Genomic DNA, 23,789 nt, shown 5'->3' with positions numbered 1-23,789 from the left:
TGTATAAGCAGCAAAATGCTTGTCAGCACCGAGAAAATGACAGCAGTGCATTTGTTAAATAAAACACAGTGGAGGTGTTTTAGTTCAAAAGTGCGCTGCCACCATTTTCTGTGCACCGATTCACATTTTGCCACTTATACAACTGCATCCAAAGCAGCGCAGTGCATGTCAGCTCATGTGCGGAGCAGACTTGATTAATTGAGTCTGCTCCGACCTGCTGGATCACCAGTGTGTTGCAGGATGAAAAGGTACGTGTTAGGCCTGTGCGAAATGGCTAGTATTCGCTTTGGATTCGGATTCGGCCAATTCAAGGGGGACAGTGATTTGATTCAGTGATTCGAATCACTGTTCCGATTTGATCTGGCCGAATCCTCCGCCTGGTCTCCCAGCCTGGCAATGGCTGCCCTGCCTACCCCAGCTCCTGGCTCTTGTAAAAAAAAAGCCCCAGTACTCACCGGGTGCTGCCGGGCAGGGGGTGATCCCTGCTGTCCCGTGTCACGTGGGGAGCTCTGCATGAGCCCCCAAAGCTCTGAGGCCTGGGTGGGGGTGGAGGGGGGGCAGCTATGAGGGTGCTGGGGGAGCAGGAGGGTCAAGGGGGCTGGCAGGGGTCCCCCCATGGTCCTCTCCCGCCTGTCCCAGCACCCTCTCCCCTGCCCCTAGTACTTATAAGCTCGGAGTGGCTGCAGCTCCATGCTGTAGCCACCTGGGACTGCCTGAATCATCAAAGCTCTCCACATCTCTTCCAAAGATGTGGAAAGCTTTGAATTGATTTGGACCTTTACCTTGGTCTCCTGATTCGATTCAGATTTGGAGACCCAGCCACTGATTCGGGCCAAATCTCCTTTGAATCGAATCATTACCCAAAGCTTTGCACAGCCCTAGTATGTGTACAAATGACCATAGTCTACGCAGTGAAACTAAGTTACAACTATGCATAGAGGAAGATGGACTTCCTAACTTGAAAATGTTTTTAACTGCAACATTATGATGCGTGATATGGAAAAAGTAACACTTAATATCTTTGGGGCAGTAATATTTGAGGGGCAAATCATTAAGCAAGTTAGGATTTCCTCTGTTAGACTGAATTATTTAGCCTCTTGTCTATAAAAAAAATGATCTGATCCTGCTAGAACAACCTGGTTACAACCTTGCTCCTGCTCTTAAATATAAAATGTTATCTTTTGGCTACCTCATTTATTCTGAGACTCATTCAATTTCAGCCTGCAAATGAAAATACATTTTCTTAAACTTGCTGATCTTGCAGTCTGGGAGGACACCTTAAATTTGATACAATCTGTTTTACTTACCTTGACTATCTGGACCGACATCCAACTATATCCACAAAGGATGATTATAAAAAAGAGCCTCAAATTAGATTAAATGCTTGCAATTAAATATATAATTATCTTCCAAATGTGAATATACAACAAGAAGGTACAATGGAAAATTGTATTTTCTTTGTAGAACGTAAATTGCAACCGCTATTAAAAAGCAGTGGCAAATATGTGTATGTAGGTGTGGGTAAAGAGACATGCACAGAAGCTTCCTATGTACCTAAGGCATTTAATTTTATTTTTAGATGTATTTTAGTCACTCTGTACGGTAAAAATAACGAAAATATTACTTCAAAAAGTATGTGGCTAACTTGAGCCTTTATAAGTTTCTTCTAGCTTATCAGTGCTATGCAGATACTTTCATGGTACAGCGTATTTGGTCTTTATTGTTCTTTTCTAAATGTTATAGTTCTGTCCTTTTTTCCCTTTCTTTCCTGTAACCAGAGTTTTATTTCTAAGACCTTGTGTGTTATATTATTGTAAAACAGGAAAATCCAAAGAAATCTTAATGTCCTGGCACCATGACCTAGTGATTAGAGCAGGGAGCTATAGTCATAGGTGGATCTACAATTTTGAAAAGTGGGGTGCAGATGGTGAGGTGCATCATCACACATAAAACAGCTGATATTTTTCTCCAGTTAAAAATATACTAGAAGCTTTACTAGTATGCTGTGGGGCCAAGGGCTGTATTATTCCGTTTTAAGACTGAAGGAAAAATAAATATAACTTGATTGAAATTAAGTCAAAAACACTCTGCAGGGCTGTGGAATAGGAGCTTTGCTGAGCAGCTGGAACTGCAGAACAAAAGATAGCTTGATTCATGGAACCTCAAGGCCATTAGAAAGAGGAAAGGGTTGGTAACACCTGTGGATGAAGAGGTCTAGAAGGGATCAGAGAGATTATAATGAGACATGAAGTGAAGTGACTCCCTCAGCACTGCCTGACTAGAAATGCTGCTGCCATTGCCAATGTTTTTAAATTTTGGGTGGACCAGGAATCAAAGGGGGGTGCAAGTGCATAAGTGCACTCCCCCTATGGATCTACTCCAGCCTATAGTTCAAGTGACTGAGGTTTTAATCCTGACTCTGCCACTAACTTACTGCATAATCTTGGGCAAGTCAGTTAATTACTCAGGGTCTCAGTTTCCCTATCCACAAGTGATTCATAAAAGGTTTGGGATCCTTGAATATAAAGCCCTCCCTAAGGGCATGACAGGGCATCATGTTTGGATGCTGCAAAGAAACTATGTAAATCACTGTTTTTAAAAATCTCCCATTACCTTTCTAGCCTCTGCATGGTCATGGCCAGTGTCTTGTTCAATTCCTCTATCATCCGGCATCCGGAAGGGTGAATGGGTAATGAGCTGGATCCAGAAGGCAGGTGCTGGCTGTGGCTGCCATACTGAAGCTGGTGCTGGTGGGCTGCTAACTGGGATGGCAGTACAGTGTGATGGTGCTGAGCCAAGGGCTGCTGGGAGCTCTTCTGTGTGGAATAAGCTGCGAGAGAGAGGTCTGGCCCCCCTAAAGGCATGCATATCATGACTTTCTTTGGAGGTAGCGGAGGCGACAGTTTAACTGGCATACAAGGCAGTTTCACAGGCGCGCCAGGATCTAGAACATAAGGATGAGAGGCACAGCGGTAAATTTCTGTGGAATTAGAAAGAAGACCACATTATCTCTTTGGTAGTCAGGTTACCAGTAATGACAATAGACAAGTTTCATTGGATGTATCCCTTTCCTGGCATTGACAGACGATACTTTATCACATAATACAACTGTTTTCAGAAGGAATGTTCTCACTTTGCCACATTTTTGAGCCCCCTGAAAACAGTTCAGGGCAGTGCTTGCCTGTATGGTATGTTACGTTGCACTTAATTTAACAACAAGATTTATGTGCTGCTGTTCACTTTCAAAACACTTTCTCCCAAAAAAGCCCTGCAAGTTGAGCATTTCCCATGTAACAGATACATAAAACTAAAGCAGAGTGATTGGGTGCACAGACTCACAACATGAATCGCTGCCATCACAGCTTGGATTAAAACTACATGATTCCTACTTCTCTTGCCTGACGACTGCAGATAAAACCGTTCGAATTTTTGCAGAGCATTTGGCTAAGGAAACATTCATCAAAGAAAAATGGCATAAATGATAAAGGGAGATAATCTAGTAAAGCAGCAGAAATGACTGATTCGTCTATAGAACATCTGTTAAACATATCTGTTTTTTAGGATTCCTGAAAACTCACGATATTTTCAGGAATCTTTCAGGGAAAGGTTTTTGCTTGGTTCTGTGGGGACTGAATAACATTTTAGAGGTGCATGTAATAGAGATGATTGTAAGCAAACAAAATTTCAGTGCACTGGCTGGCTGCACTCAGCTGTAAGAAGGAGACTTTGAGACTTTGACTGTTTTATGAAATAGTTTTAAAAGGTAGCAGAGAAACAAGGGTGTCAAAAACAGGAAGGTCAAGGAGAACTAGTCACCAAAGGTTATGAGGACAAAGGAAGACAGAGTATACACTAAGTACTGAGGTCATGCCATACTGCTATTTGAGGTTGAGGTCATGCCATAGGGGTGAAAGTTTCTTTAGTAGAAGACAGGCCCGAATAAATCACAGACACTCAAGTCCTGCAAAGGAGTTCTGACAACATGACATTTGTGCAGTTTGGCCTCTATTCCTGAAATTCCTGCACCTTGCTACAACTCGAGAAAGAGATTAAAGTGCCAGCCACTTGCTTTGACTAGACAAAGCTCAGCAGGCAAGATGATGCAGCCCAGGTTTCAAAGGCCATTGCACGTTCATGAACTGCAGCACATTTTTTAAAAGCCCTTCTCCAAATAATACATGTTATTACTAGCTATTCACAGGAGCTTTTTGCTTTCTGTATCTATAACTGCTTGGCTGGATATTTATTTGTCTGAACCACTGTGCAGTGACTAGAGAGAGGACAGAGGGATTGATGCTGGGGCCCCTCTCCTGTAATAGCAAACTGAACAGAGACACTCAGCTGGAAGAGGAAAGTGAACAGAGACAAAATTCAGGGTTTTTTTTCACCATTACTGCTTCCGTTTGACTAGCACCTCCAGGTCTCACTGTGCTGGGCTCTGTGCACACACAACAGAGACAGTGCCCTCCCCAGAACACTTTTAATTCCATATTTTCTCATGTACAACACACCCAAAAATAAGACACGTGCTTTGATTTTGGAAAGGAGAATATAGGGGAAAAAATATTTTTCCAGAGTCATGGCTGACTATGTGACACAACTTAAGTCCTCCTGGGAGTGCAGAGTATCCACGCAGATTGTCTCCTGAGATGCCACACTTCCTAGAGAGATGATTCTAGGAGGATGCTATCTCACATAAAGTTAGGTCCCCAGATCCTTGCGGGGGCAGTAGCAAGGCCATTAGTTCTTTACTTTAAGTAGTTCTTGATGCAAGTTCCTGTAAATAAAATGTTGTTTCCACATCACATGCCTCATCCAGAAACTACCAGTTCTCTTGCTGTTTCAAGCACAATCTACAGTGCTCAGCCAATAGCTATGGCTGTGAGAAGGTTAACTTAGGACTCTGCCATCTTGGTAGCTGTGTGGCATGCTTAGTGGCTCCAGGCTTAGTCTTTTCCAGCGAAGAAAACATCTAGCTTCCCTGTTTCACACATGCACCCAAATTTTGGGGAAAGATTTTGGGAGAAAAGGTGCATGCTGTATGTGAGTAAATGAATAAATTAGATATGGGTGTGAAATGAAAGAGTCACAGAAAAAGGTTAGTGGCAGAGCCAGGAACAGAACCAAAGTCTTTTGACTGGCAAGCTAGTGTTGTATCTACCAGACCACACTGCCTTCTCTCAAAACAACACTTTCATTTACTTGTATCCAGTGCTGAATGTGGCCCTGGAAATGGCCAGCAAATGCAGCGCCACCTCTGTCTCTTCCTGTACGGACTGACTGTCTTCAAAATGCAGGCTGTCTTCTACACATTGCAAAAACAAATTTTCATTTTTTCTGCTCAAATACAGAAGAGGCTGAACTGTAACATTTTTGATGCACACACAACGTACACTCTAGCTGTGTACATTTTATATTCGTACTCTGCACAAAAGAACACTTTGTCTTTAACATATTGTCAAAGGAATGACAAAGTGTTAATTGACTGGGGCTGGACTCGATGATCTCCCGAGGTCCCTTCCAGCCCTGATGTCTATGAAATCTATGAAATCTATGAATAAAACCCAGAGAATTAGGCTTCTGTGAGATCTGTAGTAGCAAAACATGCTAAATATATTAGTGCTTCAGGCTAATGGAAATGGGTCTGGGCTGCAAAACTCAGCTCCACATCCATGCTTCCCTTAATTTCTGGAATATTTAGATTTGAGGTGTCCAGTTTGGCTTCATCTCTGGTATGGTTCAATGCAGAGCTGGAATTCTGCAAGGCAGTGTTACCACAATCCTGGACCACGATCGGATCATGATGCCAAGGAATCATCCTCACTGTGAGGTTCAAAGTGATCCCATCCCACAGGAGCTGCACATTCCTTCTTCTGACTGAATTAAAATTTGAAGCACCAATTGAGTATGCTACCTCCTATTCTTAAGTATTAAAAGAGCTGGTTGTAAATTGGGAGTAATCTGTCAAAGCATTTTGGGCATAGAATAAATAGAAACACTTCAATTTTTCCTTTACGTTAAAAGGGAAAGGTTTGTTTCCTTTCTGAATGTAAGTGGTCTGCTTTTAGATTTACAGACAAAACACTAGTTATGGGCAAGTCCATGGGAACTACAAAGTGAAATACAAAAATGTAAATGGAGTGCATAAAACATACATTAAACTAATAACATTTAATTTAATTGTTTGAAACCTTGTTTATCACATAGGTAAGATGTTTGTTTTCTGTTTAACTATATAGGGCTAAAGGCTAGGTAGAGTTGTACCTTAAATATTAACTAAATTAGACATGCATAAGCTTTCATAAGCAACAGCTTACTTTGTTAGATGCCGTTGGGATAATATGTCAGCATACCTTCATGGAAAATGGTAATAGAGACACTCCAATTTAAACAGAAAAATGTACTACCTCAGGCAAAAAATTTCTTCCTTGCCCTTTACCATTACGACAATTTTCCTTGTCTATTAAAAAAAAATTACTGAAAGGAGAAACATCACAGCACAAGGAGAGTTTGACTCATTCACTCAGATAAGTCTGTCTTCAAGGATATTGGTAATGGATTAAAAGGAGTCAATGGGCCTCACCCTGAAAGTTTTACTCAGTTCAATGAAGATTTTGAATGAGTAGAAAATTCAGGATTTGACCAAATTCATGGGCTAATTTCTATTTCCAATTACACTAGCAGAAACTCTATTGTCTTCAATGGAGCTTATCCAGTGTTAATGAGAAGAGAATTTGACTTTGTTTGTAAGAGACTGGGACAAACACAGTCTATGGCTTTTTTTAAAGCCACAATATTTTCCAACATAATATACGTGTCGTGCATGAAGACATGAACAGTCTCCACCAAGGACTATCCATCGTATGTATACATGTGTAGGCAAATCAAAGGCAGGTGACAGAACAAACAGGAAATCAGTGCTACAAGTCCTCCCAGTGGAACATTACCACAATCTTAAATTTTTGCACAAAGTACTGACATGACAGGAGAGCAGCACAGAACAGGTTTGATTTATCTTTTCTAGCTGAAGTTCCTTATAGTAAGTGTTATATATCATAGACCCAATTATGCTAGAGGCTGAGTCCCTCAAATCCCTCTGAATCTAGTGGGAATCAAGACCACCCAGCAATTTGCCCTGCCCATGCAAAAATTAGCGCAAAATATATTAGAAAATTAAAGCTTGCCACTGTTTATGGCAATAACCAGAGGGATGAGAAGCTCTTTCAGTGCTTGGGCCAGGGTGCAAAATGCTGCTCCTTGTGCCCCATTTCCTTCCCCTTTCCCCCACAGGGTGAGGGTTGCACTTCCCATGGCAAAGCCTGGGGGATGGGGTGTCATTCAACCCCGCTCCCACTTTGGATGTTGCATCTGCCTGGCTATGCCTGCTCAGCTTTGTGCCTGCTGCAGGAAAGACTGCTGGGGGGAGTCTAATTTCGCGGCGGGGGTGGCACCCCTCTTGCCCCATCCTAGTGACACTGCTGGATGATAGCTATGCAAAAATACAGCAGATGATGAGACATGCCACATCAGATGAACGGCATTGACTGATGTGTCAAAGGAGGGCAACTCTTCTTTCTTCCTCATAATGCCCTTTGCCAAGTGTGACATGAAGTGAATGGGAGAAAACTCCCCTCATGACACATACTGTGACCAAGAATTATATTTTATTTCCTTTCTTGTAGACAGTTCCTCTTTAGCTCTGGTTCCAGTATTTACCCTTGTGAGGTTTTGCAGAGGTGAATTCTATGCTTTGCCTGTATGCAGAAAGTCTGTTGCCTGTGCACTTTGCCCGTTGCCAAGGGGTAGGGCGCTTATATGAGAGCCAGAAAACCAGAGTTTTATTCTTGACATCCATTGTGTTGATTCAGGCAAGCTGTTTTATCACTCTCTGACTTCCCTCCTAGATTGGCAAGTTGTTTTATTGCTCTCTGACTTCCCTCCCAGATCCTCAAAGAGGCCCTGACTCAAGTCAATTGGCATCATTCCACTGACTTCAGTAGAATTTGGATCAGGTCCACACTAAAGGGTCAAATTATACTCGCATCTATGTACAAGCATCTTTTGTCGACTGTAATGGGAGCTGCATGTTTCTCTCAGGTGAAAATTGAACTCTAAACCCTGCACACAGTATGGAGTAGGACTTGGACAACCTTTGTAGACAGTGGGAATGCCATGAAGTCCTACTCTGTGCGGTGTCCCTAATTAATCTCAGACCAGGTTTTAAAGTTAGGGCCAAAGGGTTCTGCTGCTTCCTTAACTACTGAAACTCTTGCTCTTCACATAGCAGGTGTTGTAGGAAGCAATTACATTCAGAAGTCATAGAAGCAACTACATTCCCATGGGCACTCTACACACTGGGGGAAAAGACTTTTCCATTTTGTTCTTGTTCCACTGCACCTTCCCAAACTCAGAACCCAGGTGTTCATACTATGCAATATGAGAATTTACTCCAAAACCAAATAACTAGTTTGGAGTACTGGAGGAGAAAAAAGCACCTTATGTGACAGATCAAAGAGCCTACAGGCAGTGCAATGGACTAATCAACTAAGGAGCTATATGTGTAAATGCTGGGTTAAAAAATTATTCAGCCAGTGGAGATTATCTGTCAGGTAAATTTGTAGTTGTAAATACTTTTGTAAAGTTGTAACTAACAATCAACCATGTTTTGATAAAACAGCAAAATGTCTTATATTCATTGTTCTGGAATGCAATCCTGGCAGGCCCACATTATCAGTAGTTATTTTTATGGACTTATAACACCTCCTTCCCCATTAAATGTTCACCTCTAATCGGGATCAGTTGTGCTATATTTGAATTATCACTGTTGTTCAGCTGGCTGGTAGTCTGACTCATACTGTATGTAGACATAACTAGATTGCATGTTCTTAGAATGAAGAACGTGACACACGTCCTCCTCCCAACAGCTGACTGAGGAAGCAAGACAATGGAATGACCTTGAACACATTTTAAAAGCTCCAAAATGGTTGTTGAATTCCGGGGCCAGATTCTGATCCAAGGTAAAACAAAAGGAGTAATTCCATTGACACTGAATTTACTCAGATGTTGCTGAAATCATCATCTGGCCCCAAAGGAGGTCTCCTGGATTTTGCAGAGAATTTCAAGCTTGCTACTGAGAAGTAATCAATTACTTAACTGCGGTATTCTGTGCTCCTGGGAGTGTTATCTTTCATATAAGACAAAGCTGGTGCCTTGGCAATTTGTGTCATTAAACAGCTCATGGCAATTTGGGATATTAACCTCAGTATCCTAGCAAATACAGTGTCAGATAGTTATTTAAAATCTATAATTTAGACTAAATATTGGATTTTGCACTCCCTGTCCTAAGTGATTCAGCTGAGCACCCTCCTTCTGTTCCAGAGAAAGTTTAGAGTAGATAAAAATATATACATGAAATTTGGTTTATTATTAATTTTTATGCTTGACAGTTGCCGAAAGGATTAATGTAAGATAATAGGCCAATGGGAAGCATAGTGAACAGTTAAGAGCCACATACCACTCCCTGGGTTGTCTGCTTTGTACTGTGTAGCTATGGGCTATGATTAGGGGGGTAAAAGGTATTTTTGGTTTTTGTGTGTATAGGGGTAGGCACTGTGTTAACTGACAGCAGGATGAATGACTTGCATGTCAAACAGACAGTGATAATGCTGAAGAGTGCTCTCAAATCATGTTGGAAGGGATGATTCTTGTCCCCTACCTCTGTGTAATTCACACTAGATCCCCACAGGCAAATGTCTTTGGTCTGTCTTCATTCAGATGATGTGCGCTAGGCCAAAAAGTCCTAAGTGAAGAGTTCTAAGTTACATGAAGTTTTACAAGAGATCACATTTACAGGAACCATTGTATCTCTGCATCATTTGAAACATTTCTGCATTCTTTCCTCTGTTGGCCCTGCCTGTGGTGATTTTGTTTTCAGGTACGCTTGTCTCTAAAAATTACATTTTTTTAAAAACGTAAAAGCTCAGAGGCATTTCTGCCACCTCAATGTCAATGATATATCTGAAATGAAACTCATCCCAAGATGACATTTCATCTCATAGCTTCCTACACAGATTTAAAAGACCATTAACCACTGTCACTCTGAATTAATCATGCTTGGGGTGTCCGAATTTGTCCTTTACTTCCCTCACAAAATCATCAGTAGAAAAACAAACGTTGAAAATGCAGTGAAAACCTGAAAGTCTTCATTTGGTCTTCATCCTAATATTACTAATTCTCTCAAAGACAAACCAAGGATGTCTCCAGAGTGATTAGCAAAAGAATAGTGTTAATTTAGCTTCCTCATGGTGAATGTAATTCATTAGCATTAATTGCTCATCTTCAAAGACTATACAAGACCAATATAATCCCTAAAGAAGACCATTAAGGTCCAAAGAAATTGATGTTCCCAGATTTCACAGTAAGAGGAACTCTGAAGAACAGAACAGACTTACAGGCCTGAAATGTTTTTATTTATAAGGGCTGGTATGAATGAAGCTTTCAGTTCCACCGTGGGCCAACTATCAGTTAAATGAGGATCCTGTAAATAACTCTGAAATTGTATCTCCTTTCCACAGTGAAGTGTGTGTGGAAAAGATTGCCTTGTTCAGTCATCCGGTCTTTAAAGTAGATAAAAATATTGAGAGCATAGAGCTTCCCCACCTTTGCTGGAAGACCACCTCTTTAACAAACTGCTAAGTCCCTGAAGTACTTAAGGTAGGTTGCATTCTGTACATAAAGTTTCAGCTATAAAATACATACTGGCAGACATACTCATCCTTTGATTTTTCTGCTAACTTAAAAAGCAAGGTGTGCACTCTTGCTCTCTCTCTCATTCTCTTTTTCCACACTTTTGTACAATGTATAGTTAGTATAAGACAGGGGTATACAACTCACTTGGCCCTGCAGGCTGGATGAGTGGTGCAGGGTCAGTTCATGAGCCAGATGAGTTGGACCTCCAGACCTGCTTCTCTCCCTGCCCTCACATGCCAGATCCAGCCATACATATGGTGCTTGCTCCAGCTGTTAAGGGACTATGCCTCATGCAATGCCCATGCAGGGCCAGTCCAGAATGCACACCGCATGCAGTGTCCACTCCAGCTGGTACAAGACTCATGTGATGCATGCCCTGGAGCAGCTGGGGGGCTAACTGGAGAAGGTGCCAGGAGTGATATACAACACAGATTGGCTGAGGAAGGTGGCATGTATCCTAGACTGGCCGGGGTGGGTGCTATGTATAATGCATGTACTGGGCCTGGCATATAGGGACAGTCTACTGCACGATCCCTGAGGTATGTGGGTTAGCTCTGGACCCTAGGGCAGCACTGGAGGCTGGATGATGGGGCTATGCAGGCCATATCTTTGACACCCCGCGTATAAGATATTTTAGTTTATGTTCCTTTCTTATGACTTGATTTGAGAGCAATAATTCACCATTTCAATAGGGGTAGACAAAATTCCAGGAGTTAACAGGAAGCAAATTTAAGCCTTCTATTATGAGGCCTAAAGAAAATAAATGAGAATGGTGCCTCCTTTTTGTAGCTTGGGAGACCATTCCTTTAGTTTTCAGTTTTACGCATAATTTATCAGTATGTATGAATTGTGGCAGGCAATAAGGGTAGAGAAATCCCATGCAAGAGTAAACTAGATGAAACAAAACAAAACACATTTGCCACCTAAATGAACACACAAAGATATGTTACAAAACCAGTGGGTGATCTTTCTTCTTAGTAGTCAAAACAAAACATAATGAACTAATAAGAAAATGAGTACTACCTAGCATTCATAAAAACCACCTATGGGAGGCAAGGACTTGTCACGGGATAGTGAAGACTCTGACCTGCTTAATAACAGGTAGGGAGTTGTATCTGGATAGTTTAGAACCCAGATGCTCCCAATAATCTATCTTGTGCCTCTATGAAAACAGTCATAATTGTACACATACATCTCAAAAGGTATAGCCATACATCTAGGAATACCTATACCTTTTCTTATCTTTATATGTATAACTTTAATATTTCTTTACTGCAATGGTTTGGTGGTAGATGGGCAGAACTGATTGGTCTTACAGTACTAACTGTTCTCCTTGGGCATATCTACACATTCATTAAAGAAGTGGTTACTGCGCATTTAATTTAGTACTGGTATAATCAAGTACTAAATAAATCTGCACTAACTGGAGTTACTGTGTAATACCACTGGTAAACACCTTTTTAATGGCACTACTGCACAGTAGCCTAATAATATGATGCAGCAGCGCATTAGCACTGCCCATGCTGTGACGTGCTACTATGCAGTATTATTAGGCTACTGCACAGTTAGCATCTCATGTAGACGTGCCCCGTTTTCCATAAGTTCCTACAGGTGCTTTTAATTCCAAGAGAGAGCCCAAACACCTGTAGAATAAATGAAAACAAGGGAAAGGATCCTGAATAGCCTGCCTCCTTGACAAGCTGCAAAACAGCAAGAGAGAATGCTACGGTATCTTTAGGGAGCAGAGCAGACAGTCACAGGAACTGGAGCTGCTAGTACCCAACAGAACCAAAAGGAGGGATATGTCTAAGCAGTGGAGACGTGGGTATCATAAGCAAGAAAGATGAGGGGCAGAGGAAGATGGAGCACAATATTTTGTGTAGGGATCTGGAAAAGAAGGGGACCTAGAAAAGGACAGCAAGTGCAGGGGAACATGTGCAGGGTCAACCAGGGAGAACAGGCACATGGAAGAGGGAAATATAATGAAGAGCAAGGGGAGAGAGGAGAACTCATTTATTTCAAAAGAAGAAAGACTGCTTATCCTGTAAAATGCAATTAAACACATAGAAGTACCTTCTTCACATTATTTTTCTAAATAGTTGCTGCAAGTATTTTGCTTATGGATGAGTAGGACTGTGGCCATTTGATTAGGAGGAAAGGTGGCCTACAAGACTTCAGACAGGAGGAGAGGTGTCTTTGAAATATTCTCTGTGTAAGAGGCAAGGATTTGTCAGGGTGATATCTTTTACTGGACCAACTGTAGAATTAAACAAGCTTTTGAATGCAAGACATTCTTCACCCACACTTTGAAGAAATCTGAGAATCCCCACCCTGATGAATTTGTTCAAGGATGACACACAGGAAATACTAATGCACATACAAACATCTATAGAGAAGCTTCTTCACAAACATCTTCACAACATCTGCACAAAAAAAAAAGACACTATGAATCTTGATATTGGGCAGTTGCTTTCTTTAACAGAGGAAGTGGCACAGAGTGTTCACAACACCTACTTACCAGTTAAGTGATTGGCAATCCTGGCAATGGGTTTAGGAGGCAGGGCAGGGGGCTGTTTGAGGAGGGACAACTGTTTCATTGGGGTGTCCTCATGGTCTCCAAGGAAAGCAGCAGATTTTTTGGGGGGAAGTAGCAGGACTGGTTTAGCTGAAGGATCTTGGGACAGGAGGACTCCAGACTCATTGGAAGTGGGGCTCTCTTCAGACACTGGAGGACACAACCACATCATAGACGCAACAATATTACAAGCAAAGCGGAAGCAGAAAACAGCAATAGTAAAACAAGAAAAGCAACACAGCGAGGCAGATTAAAAACATGACCAGTAGTTTTCACTCAAACATCATAAAACACAGAAAGAGAGATGGAGAAAAAGAAGAAGAGAAAGACGGAGAAAGAGAGAGAGAGATGTACACAACAGGCCAAACCATCCATTAACACCAGAAGAGCTCCTGTTGCTTACACCAGGGTTGAATTTAGTCCTACATCTTTAGCACAATCAAGAACTTCGAAGTCTCAAATTCTAGCCTCTCCAGAGAGGTAAAACTGCAGCTGTTCAGATTAATATAAGTAGTTGGCCTATAAGATTATCCTCCCACACCTATAACATCATGTCCATTATGTTTTCAATAGAGCACACAGTTGTACAGGATCATAGATGTGCAATTATACCAGTCATTTGCTCCTTCTCATTTTCAATCTTTGGAGCAATGTTTATGATCACTGTATATCTTGTGTCTTGAAATTACTTTGCAAAAGTGGTAGAGCTGAAAAGCAAGAAAGTTGGGCTGTGAGGCCCCAATCCACCCTCTGCCCCTCCAGCTCAGGCCAGGGTAAGCCCAGCTGGCAGTTCAGTGCTTTTCACTTCCCCCTCCCTCCCTGTTGGCAGCCTGGGAGCTGGGGGCGGGCAGAATGACAGGGCTAGGGAGGGGGGCAGTTCAGCAGTGTCCCTGGAGGCTGCTGCAGCACCCCTGTCTGTTTGCCAGGAAGGCTGGTGCAGGCAGACTCAATCCCCCCATACCCAACAGGCGAATGTCTGTGGGTCAGCAGTAGTGGGGGGAAGCAGGGAGCGTGCTCTAACTCATGGCGCTTTATGTAAAACACCGTGACTTAGAGCAGGGCCTGAACTTCTGTCTGAGCCCTCCTGCCTTATTGTAGCTTCTTTGCTGAACCAGAGCCCCTTCAGCACTGGGGATGCTTTTAGCCTACTATTATTTGAATGCTCTTGTGATTCTACTTGCTTCTTTTTCTAGCACTCTGCCTCTCAAAATAGCAGATACAGAGATACTTATTATGCTGTTGCTATTGTACAGTTTAATCGAATAGCTTTTCTTTGGCAGGTGCAAGACAAAACTGTAGCTTCTAACTTCTTCATGTCACTGGTAAGCATTAGCAACTTGAATATCATGGCTCTAATCACATCTAGCCAAATTATGGATTCATTTACACTGGTGAGAATCAGCAAAAATTCTGAAAAAAGGCAGTAGATTTGCTCTAGATTCAACCAAGCAACATTAGAAGACTTATTTTGCACCTTGATATATTCCATTTTAACTACCACAAGGTCAGCAGAGGTAGAAAACCAAACCAGAACACTAAGGCAGTTCCTGTTTCATTTGGCTTCCTAGGCTGAAGTTTTAAAAAGATCTCTAGCAAGGGCCTCCTTAAAGTTGTCTTACTTTTAAATCCGCAAAATTAGAACTTCCTTGCATAACATTTCTTGCTTTGATTGGGAGAAGGTACAGTCTTCAGCATGCGAACCAAGGATGGGTGGACTAAATCTAATAAATAAAAGCTGAAATTATCTTGGTCCAAAATTTAAAACTACCATTTAAATGTTCAGATGAATAATAACTAACAATAATATGGTTGCTCTACCCCCCATTTTTACATTCCTTTGCATCTCCAGGACCAGAAAAATAGAATATTGTAGAAAATTAAAAGGGTAGGTCTGCTCAGAACAGAAACAAGAAGCAATCAAAATCACTTGAGAAAACCTGTGGTCCCTTGTGACATATTTAGGGGGCTTGGAGGTTTGCATGGTCACCCAGACTTCTCAATGTTACTTCCTACACAAATTAAAACTCAAACCCTTTTAAAGGAAATCCAATCCTAACTTGAATGCGATCACTCAATCATCCATAATAGTTTTTAACATTTTGGCCACGAGATAAATGCCCTTTTTTTACCTCAGTGATTGGTGTGAGGGTTCCACAGATCTGGTGACCATTTGGTATTACCCACCATTTTCTGATCAGTTAAATTAGTTAATGAAGCATAACATTCATGTCTGACACATAAATGTATGCAAACTTGCCTTACTTTTGCTCTTATTACGCAATCTTCTTTGCAAAGAGCAAATGCAATACAATAGCATCAGAAATACATTAAATCTATACAATTTCTACATTTGCACTGCATAAGCTATAATTTTAGTTTGCATACTGATTTCTGCATTTTAGTCACTCATAGTACATTTAAGAAAGATGGGAACCCCACTCCGCATCCTGAGTACAGACAAGACCAAATTATGAAGCTTGGATCCAAACTTTTTCTAGGTTCTGAAGTATTTGGGTCCTGGATTCTGGTTCTGGCTTATAGTTACTCCTGTATACACGCCTGCGTATTAGACATCAAACCTGTATGCACCCCTGCGTGTTAGACATCAAACAACACCCCCGTGTATTAGACATCAAAAGTCAAAAACAGAAAAGCAACATAATTCATTTTTAAACAGCCAAAAGCCCCTAAAAAAGAAGAATCTCCATATCTTTAAATGAAAACTGAAGTGTTACCTGTCCCATCCATAATCTCTGTGGTTGGGAGCACCTCATATGTACAGGGTTCCCCAGATGCTGAGCCTGATTCCAATTCTGCTAGGGATGATAGTGAAGCTTGGCTGGACCCCATAGCTTGTCCAGAGCCTAGAGCCTGCCCATTCTCCAAAGCTCCTTCTTCATTTGGTATGGAAAGTTCTCCATCTGGTTTTGTTTGGAAGAAAGCACAATGATATCAGAATGTGGATAAGTAAAATATTGCAAGAATTTAAATAGAATAATGTCTCTAGTTGTTTGGTATTAGGTTATTCCTGGCCCAAGAACCTGAATTGAGACCACAGATTTGGACAGAAAATACAGTGAAAGCATTCATTTAGGTGTGACCAAACAGATTTCTAGAAGTCTGCTTACTGTGCCTCACATTTTTTCTTGATTTTCCCTTTCCACATAATCATATTATTTATATCACAGTAGTACAACTTGAAAACATTGGTGATGAAACAAGACAGAGGCATAGCAAGCAAACTGAGCACAGGGGAATTATTTTGTTTGCTCCACTTAGCTTCCTGCCCCCAGATACACTACATGATGCAGAGCTGTGCTGTCTGGCTTCTGTGTCTGAACAGTGGCAGCACAGGGCTTCTGCCTTACTGTAAAGGATTGGGGGGGATGGGGGAGGAAGAGAGAGGAGGCCTGTCAGAATCCCTACCACCGGGAGTCTTTGAAGAAGAAACCCTGTACTACTCATACCGGGCCACAGGACCTGGGTAATGCAAGGTTGAAATGTCTCGTCACAACAAGATGACATGCTGTGTTACAATCTGATGGTCTTTCACTTGCTTCAAGAGTAGACTTGAGAGCACCCCACAAAAAAATTCTAGGTCACAAAAGAACCCCCTGGAAAATTTTGATGATCCTTGGACAAAAGACCAAATTTGACTGAGTCCTACCGCCCCTTTATATCGCCACAAAACTTGCATTGCAGTCCTGCCAAACTTATAAAGTAGATGTGGAGAATATGCTTTAACTAAATCTATGGAGCTTTTACATTATTTTGTTCCTTTGAACTAGTTTTTATGCCATAGGAGACATAAATAGCATCACAGGTTTGCCCCTATTTCACACACCACTAAAGCCATTAAAGCTCCCAGCATGACTGAGAGTTTAAATAAAGTGAGGGGCCAACTCTCATAGGCAGCTGCTATAAGGACTTACTATTGGCATGTAACAAATTCCCGTTAGAAAGTTCATCCGTGAAATTCTTAAAACCTCTCATTTATCTGAATCAGTTTCTATATCAGCAACTGATCTCTTCTTCCCACCAAAAACTGTAGGGGCTCAAAATAGGTAGGAACGGGAAAGAGTTGGTCTCATTTTCACTGACCACGTTTACGCATTCATTAATACACAGTACTTACTGCACATTTAATTTAGTACTTGTTTAATGAAGTACTTTTTAGTGATGTTACTGCACAGAAGCCTAATAATACTGCGCAGTAGTATATTAGCACTGTCCGTGCTGTGACACACTCCTGCACAGTGTTATTAGGTTACTGCACATTAAGCATCTTGTGTAGACAACATGCCCACTGTTGTCTACATCTGTGGTTTTCCTGTGCAAGTCTCATGATATATACATTAGCATTTTCTTAAACAGCCCAGGTGCTGGAAATGATTACATAAAAATAGTTACTGTATTTTAAGAAAGGCAAATTTATGTAAATGTGGGTAAAAAGCTTGACAATATAACCAGAAAGTAACTTGTAAGTTCAGAAAAGAGAAGGCAGAGAAAAACAACCTACTATTTCTTATGTATTTAAATCTTGCGATTTTTTTTAACATTGGGGGTTGACAACACTTTTCAGTGCACCAAACAGAAATGTATATTACTAAAGGAGAAGGCTCACCTATCACAAAAATGCATTCCAATCTCACAATGTGCTTGGTTTTTAAAACAATTATTGAGAGATGGAAAATATAAGACAATCAGTTCAACCATAAGACATTGATAATATGCTTAATTGCTGTGCAGCTAAAAGTATGTTTGCAAGTTTAAGGTTCAGTACTTGAAGATGGTTTTCAGGTATCTTGGATGTATTAGGCTCAATAAGGTCTTGACTTTGTTTTGCAGCAGGAATTTTGGAGGGCCTGAGAAGTGATATACAGATATTATAATAGGCTGAAGCCTAAACTATGCTCAACTGAGTTGGAAAATTGAGGTAATAGTAATGAAAGCTAGTGGTTTTAGCCGACTGCTAATTTTATGGCCCTATTTTGATCTTACTTGCCCTGATATTAAAAGGCTGTAATTCTATTGCCTTCAGCAGGGTTAATCTTACTCTCAAAGAGTATGAGATCACAGTCAGGGTTGGACAGCTAGAAAATATAACTACAACTTCTATAACTAGAGGGCTAGGAACAGAGATTCAAAAAGCCTGAGCCTGAATTGATTCAATGTTTGCAGGTTACTTTAAGCTGGCTAGGCTACATCCATTTTGTAACTGGACAGACACCCCACAAATGCAGGCACATGCCTGCAGTGACTCAGGCTAAAAATGGAGAGCTGCTAGAGCTCTCTACAGCATGGAGCTGAGGGGGGGCATGGTCAGGCTCTGGCAGGATGCTGTGATTAGCCCAGCAGGGAATTAATAGCAGTGTTTATCACCCAATTACGAAAACATCAGAAGGAAATTACTAGCTACTTATTGATTCTGCCTGTTGATTCAGGATGGACCGCAGTCAGCATGTGGTCTGCTAGCTAATACATAGACACCTCCTCAGCAAGGCGGAGGAGAGGAGGGAATTCCTGCTTAACAGGGAGTGGTGAGGACAGGAGAGAAGCAGCCCACAGTCTTTGGAGCTCTAGCCAGGGAGCAGAAGGGAGGCAATCCTGCTGTGGAGCAGAGAGCCCTGCCCAGCCCAGAGAGCATGCTGGGATGCTGGAGGTGTCTGGTTTATCTTAAACCAGAAAGGGGTCTGGGACAGATGTTGCATAAAGCAGGCTGAGCCAAATCAGTTAAGTCTGATACTACATTCAACCATGTTTATCTCAACCTGGTTTCGGCCATTTTCAAACTGGTTTACGTGTACTGAACCTCTGTTCTGCTACAGGTTTAAGCCAGTTTCTGATCATGTAAACCAGTTTATGTATAATGTCTATCTCTAGCCGAGATGCTGGCAAACCTCATAGCTTTTCCTTTCAGTGTGTTTTGGGGGCAGTATTGGCCTGCCTGTGAGAGAGGGAAGTATGGGCTTGGGAGGGACAGTAAGAAAATATGGAGAGGATACTCGGTCTGAGGCGGGTTGAAGAGGTGGGCAGGGATGGGAGAAATTTGGGGAGAGGGAAAGGAATATTATTTTCTTTTATGGAGATAGGGAACATGGAGTTAGGAAGCAAGAGTAGATGGCTGGGAAAGGGGGGAAGCTCTCATTGGTCAGAGGCAGAGGAGTAGGAAGGGATGGGGTAAAGGTGGCTTGTTTTTGAATTGGGGGGCATGTTTTGGTCTCTCTCTCATATTTTAAGATTTTATTCTGTTTCTATAATTCTCATTGTCTTTTGTCATACTCTGCTGCAAGCCTTTTTCAGGCAGGGCAGTATATAAATTTATTACATAAATACATACATAAATAAAATTGAAAAATGGTATTTTGATGACTACTACTATCTCTTTTCAACCTAAGTAGTTAGTACATGAGACCCTTACCATTTGCCGGGGATACATTCTCGAGATCCCCACAAATGGCGAAATCTGCGAATACTGATAGTAGGTTTGGAGACAGTAATTATGATAACTAGTGACAGTAATTGTGCTAACTGATTGCTAATCAGCTGATCACTAATCTCCCTCTAATTTCTTGAACTCATTCCCTCAGTCCTTGCTCTCTGTCTCATAATCAGCAGGGGTGGTGGCCAAAGGACTTGGGGGGTTGACAGAGGACGGTTTGCAAAGGAACATCATGATGGGAAGCTGTTCAGCCTTTTTCTGTAGGTCCTTATACATTTCTTGGTAAGGCATCATTGCAGCTTCAATTTCCCTCTTAACCTTCAGGCTCTGTTCCATAGAGGGATCATATTCAAACATTTTGTCAGTGAGTTGTTTGCTATATCTGAAGAACTCAGCTAGTGTTCCTAAATTGAAATTAGGTCTTTCTGTCTCTTCATTTTAATTTTCATCATCTTCATCTTCACTATTTGTCATGAGTTTTGTTAGGTCCTCATCAGTCAGTTCCTTGGCATGCGAGTCCATCAGTTCTTCAACCTCTGATTCCTCCATATCCTCAAAACCCTGCCCTCCAACTTCACGGGCCATTCTCACAATCCTTTTGAACTCCTCACTGACAGATGAGAGACCAGTGAAGTCATTGACTGCTTCCTTCCACAACTCCCTCCAGCAGGTGTTGACGGTTGATGGCTTTATTTCATCAATCAACTCCTTTATGTTAGTGATACAGTTAGCAATGTTATAGTCCTTCCAGCACTTCCTAACATCAAATGTTTGATCACTTTTCAATGCATTATGAATTTGACCGAAGGTGCGCCTGGTGTAATAAACTTTGAAAGTAGCAATCACACCCTGGTCAAGAGGCTGGATGAGGGAAGTTGTGTTTGGCAGTAGGAAGACCACTTCCACGTCACTGTGGGCAAATTGCAGACTTTGTGGGTGACCTGGAGCATCGTCCAAGATAAGTAGAACTTTGAAGGGCAGCCTTTTGGAGTCTAGGTATTTTTCTACCTCTTGGATGAAAGAGTTGTGGAACCAGTCCAAAAACAAATTGTCAAAGATTAAAGTCTTTGATTTCAGATGCCAATGGCAAAAAGGTCAGATGACAAAAGGTCAGAAGCTAACACAACAAACTCTGTGGTTGTAATTTATGCCTCTGTATTAACAGTGCTGCATATTCTGCATTTGCAGACACACCCTAAAAACAGCTGGAATTAAACCTCAAGGCCTAATTTCTTTGCTTATACTTTTTTTTTCAGCCACCACTTCATTTAAAAAAAGTTCTCTCTCTCAGCTTTTCCCCAGGGTAACATGGCCAGCCTTGGCTGTATCTGGTGCTTCCTTTCTGCCTTTTCTGTCTCCTTCCTTATTTTTTCTCTCTCTCTTTCATGGACACTCAGACCTCAATATAAGTCAGCAAAAACCTTTTGCTCACATCTGCCTTGTTTTAAATAATGACATGTGTCTGGACTAAAAGTGGAGGGCACTACTGTTTCAGCTACTTTGTTTATTAGAGGAACCTCATTTCCTTTCAGTTATCATAAATGAAAGGTACAGGACATATGCAACTCATAAGAGTGTTCCTGGATTTAAACCAGTGCAAATTCTGACCATACCCAGTAATGGGCAACATTCTAAAAACTATGGAAAAAAGCTAAACCTGAGGTAGTGAGCACCCCAAAATCCTGTTGATTTCATGCACTCACTTCTCAGCAGGTATACAGAATTCTGTACAAAGGACACATTATCTGGATTACATTATTTTTGGTGGCATGGTAGGACACATAATAATTCTCTTTGTTGGTGGCAAGATTTTTGATTTCAGCACAAATGTAATCTTTATTTACACTTTAACATCTAATATTAGCTCACTGTTACTTGGACTTTCCTAAAATCTTCAGACATATAAAGGTTGAACAATATATTCCCCAGAGCTTGGCCTTATTCAGAAAGGAGAGCAACACAACTAGTTGCTAGTTAACAGCAGGGAAAGCAAGCAAAGGTTTAAACACAATGGTCATTTGTAGAGAAGAATTTCCCAGAATGAATTAATCCTGGCTAAGAGACGTGCTTGATAGTCACACGTAAAACTCATTTAAAAAAAAGCATTTTAAAAGCTGTTCTGGTTAAATGAAATACAAGTGAAACCAATGTAAGTTAGAACTTAGTAATACTGGATGCAGACAGAAGTGCAGCTGCCTGCTGTAACTGAGAATGTTTTGCAGGAAGCATTGAGTTGCAACGATCCCTGGGACCAAACAGAAGTTCATTGTTGGCTTCAGGGGGAGGGGAATCCAACTGCTGGCTGCAGTTTATTTCCCCTAGCAATGGCCCCTCCTCCTTGTGAGGCTGCAAAGTTTCAGAACAGGAGGGGGGAAAGGGAGTTTGTTCTAGGGGTTCTCGAGGCACTGTTGAAGAGTGGGGTGGTTGAACTGGAGCCTCCCTGAGAGGCTCCTTTTGCTCCCTTTCCTTCCTCCCATTCTGAAAACAGCTCAAGGCTGGCAAGTAGCACAGAGACAAGTTACAGAAGATGCTCTGGTTTGAAAAGTCTTTGCCTGACCTGTCAGGCAATGAGGGTTCAGATTTTCACCCAACTGACCATTTTTGAAGCTGTCTGCAGTTGTGCACTTGTGTTTGGTCATGGCTATAGACTGCTTTCTGTGGCCAGATCAGGCAAAAATTGTTGCTTCAATTACAAACTACAAATGGTTAGCCCTGAAGAATACAAATATCAAGTTGGAGCTGTTAATTTTGGCGTAATGCTAATACATAAACTTTTTTCCTCATATTTGTGAATCTTTTGCAGTGTTTTGCATGGAGCATGCTAGAGAATATTTTCCAATATTGCCTGAGATTTTGGAAATGCACATTGAAGATAAATCCATACCAGATGAATGGAAATAGAAAGAACTTGCATTTCTGCTACCAGAGAACATGAAGGCCCCAGCTGGTTAATCAGGACGCAAAGCACACCTAATAGCCATTAAAGTAATTGAAGAGTAGATGAAACTACATAATGCGGAAAGTGCTACACTGACACTTTGATTCATCTTATAGTGCAAAATTTATAGCATGAGGGTGAAAGCCAACCTATTCAGGAGTGATACTGGAAAATGTAGCCCTTCCTCTATATGGCTTGTCCTCCTGAACTGAGCGACAAAGCCCATCATCTCCACATTAAGCACTTTAAAAAAATAACAGCTTCTGCTGAGCTGTCCATTTTGTGTCTTCTTGATTTATATAGAAATTTCTTTTGTTGTTCCTTCTTGCAGAACTCACTACCAGTCTCTCTAGACTCTAAGCACCTCACAGCAGGGCCCATTTTTAATGGTTGGAAAATACACACCATGTTACTATCACAGCAGATAATTAAATCATCCCCTCCTCTCTAAGGTAAACTGTCAGGACATGTATTTCATTGTCTCTGGGAAGGAAGGAGTGCTAAAAGTAGGGAACACTCATGTTTGTATCAGTATCATGATTCTTGTGGGTTAGAGGAGGAGTTAACAGAATTCCCGTGGGAGCCTTTGGGGGCTTGTTCTTCTATGGGATTGATTTCTAGCCCTGGGAGTGACCTTGGCACTGTGACTGGTGTATGTATTTAATTCCTGAAATAAGCAGTACTAAAGATTTCCCCTGCTACCACAACTTCATTTGTGGCAATCTGGAATTTTGGGAATCCTATAAAAACCCAGCTCACAGCATCTGGAACTGGGGGCAGAATTGGAGACAGGATATAAGTAAGATGTCCTCACATCTCTTCCTGTCCCGAAGACTGGAAGAAGGCCAATGTGGTGCCTATCTTCAAGAAAGGGAAGAAAGTGGATCCGGCTAACTATAGGCCCATTAGCCTAACTTCTATCTTGGGGAAGATCTTAGAAATGTTTATTAAAGAGGCCATCCTTAATGGACTGGCCGAGGCCAACAGCCTAAGGGATAGCCAGCATGGGTTTGTTGTGGGTAGGTCTTGCTTGACCAATCTCATTTCCTTCTATGACCAGGTGACCTATCACCTGGACAAGGGAG

The 23,789-nt window shown here is 41.5% G+C and overlaps 1 protein-coding gene across 7 annotated transcripts in view; it reads right to left on the bottom strand.

Annotated features, from left to right (window-relative positions):
- The window catches only part of PHACTR1 (phosphatase and actin regulator 1), a 467,204-nt gene that overhangs the window by 74,054 nt on the left and 369,361 nt on the right, over positions 1–23,789 (bottom strand). For 5 of the 7 annotated variants that reach the window (XM_019543373.1, XM_019543365.1, XM_019543394.1 and 2 more), the window contains 3 exons: positions 16,060–16,245; positions 13,268–13,474; positions 2,614–2,944 (listed from right to left, as the gene is read on the bottom strand). In XM_019543373.1, the coding sequence (XP_019398918.1) occupies positions 2,614–2,944; positions 13,268–13,474; positions 16,060–16,245 (724 nt within the window). The remainder of the gene's footprint in view (positions 1–2,613; positions 2,945–13,267; positions 13,475–16,059; positions 16,246–23,789) is intronic. The other 2 variants (XM_019543388.1, XM_019543381.1) reach the window with 1 other exon arrangement.

Source organism: Crocodylus porosus, unplaced genomic scaffold (genome assembly GCF_001723895.1).
Source record: "Crocodylus porosus isolate Cpor-Errol unplaced genomic scaffold, CroPor_comp1, whole genome shotgun sequence".
Classification (NCBI taxonomy): domain Eukaryota; kingdom Metazoa; phylum Chordata; order Crocodylia; family Crocodylidae; genus Crocodylus; species Crocodylus porosus.
Note: the sequence above shows the minus strand (reverse complement) of the source record. Positions and strands in the feature narration are given on the sequence as shown.